Genomic DNA, 1,411 nt, shown 5'->3' with positions numbered 1-1,411 from the left:
TCCAAATAATTAATAAATCTTGCTGCCTTCATGTGCGATTTTAAATAGCTTGCTTGCCATTATGGTCATTTATTCGGGTTGGAATGTCCAGGCCCGCTTATTTTTTATCTATGTCGAATAATAATCGTTGGTAGAACATCCTCCAGAAGTTGGATGTAGATGGAAAAGTAGTCTTTTTTTCTTTGGATGTCCTTCATTATCCAAGGGATTGTTACTTTCGAATTCAGCTACTTTAGATGGGTCACAATTCTGGTTCCAGTTTCTACAACTTCAAGCACAACTGCGTTAGATTTTGTAGTTTCTGAAATTTGCATTCTTGTTGGAGTGTCTACAACCTGTATGGCACCTGCATTAGATAGAACTCCAAGTTATAGTTAATATTATAAATTCTACCTAATGAAATTGCCTATTCTAAGAGTTGTTACCTGGGTGCAAATTATTGAAGACCTCTCTGTAAACAATATTCTGTGTAAAACCTAGTGGTTGTTTATCAATTGGTTTTATCAGAATCTTCAAACCTTCTTTTGATGTCGTTCTAGACATTGCCATATATAACTGTCCATGAGTAAAAAGTGGCGTTGTCAAATAGATGCCTACTTGCTGTAGTGTTTTACCTTGGATCTTGTTGATTGTCATAGCAAAACATACTTTTACAGGGAACTGCCTTCTTCTGAATACAAACGGTAAGTTCGCGCCTGTAGGAGAGAATATCATCCTTGGAATGGATACATGAAAGCCGACGCGGTTCCCTGTTATGATCTGTCCTTCAATAAACCTTTTACCAATTTGTTTTACAACTAATCGTGTTCCGTTGCAGAGACCCATGCTCTCATTTATTGTCTGTAGTAGCATTACAGGAACCCCAATTTTAAGTTGCAAGTGGTGGTCCGGGAATCCTGGAAATTGCAGGGAATTCAGAAATTTGGTAGAGTACGCAACAGCTTCTCGTTGAATGGATCCTGTCATCGAGGTAATGCTATCTGATCTAAACAAATGATGTGTTTCTCCCGGGTAAGTTGAAACAATGTAGTGATTAATTTCATCGACAGTCTCGTTGTTTGGTGCCAATATACATCTTTCACTTAAGTATTCTGCATCTCCATATCTGTCTAGCATGCCTGAATATATGATGGACGAAATTTGTTTCACACAGTTCTCATCTGGTACAATGAGGTAATCATCTGGTATTTTGATCCAGGTTGGGTCTTTCAGATGGGTAAGTGCAATTTCCGGAGGATTTCCATTTCCAAGATCAAGTACCCATTCAACAAATATTTCTTTATCTTCTGTTGTTGTAGATGAAGCTCGCGAAATTATGCGCATATTCTCATGAAGGCTGAAGATTTTGAAATATCTCCACAACTTCGATCTATTTATCGAGGCGTCAACCGTCATTTTCCTGGTTCCTTCG

At 38.1% G+C, this 1,411-nt stretch overlaps 1 protein-coding gene across 1 annotated transcript; it reads right to left on the bottom strand.

The window, feature by feature from the left end:
• Positions 1-227: 227 nt before the first annotated feature.
• On the bottom strand, positions 228-1,395 carry LOC113339190. Its single transcript, XM_026584510.1, has 2 exons — positions 426-1,395; positions 228-346 (listed from the first exon to the last, which is right to left on the bottom strand). The coding sequence occupies exons 1-2, from the start codon at positions 1,393-1,395 to the stop codon at positions 228-230; spliced, it is 1,089 nt and encodes a 362-aa protein (XP_026440295.1).
• Positions 1,396-1,411: the final 16 nt, after the last annotated feature.

Source organism: Papaver somniferum, unplaced genomic scaffold (assembly GCF_003573695.1).
Source record: "Papaver somniferum cultivar HN1 unplaced genomic scaffold, ASM357369v1 unplaced-scaffold_19287, whole genome shotgun sequence".
NCBI classification, from domain to species: Eukaryota; Viridiplantae; Streptophyta; class Magnoliopsida; order Ranunculales; family Papaveraceae; genus Papaver; species Papaver somniferum.
This window is presented reverse-complemented; position numbering and strand designations above follow the sequence as displayed.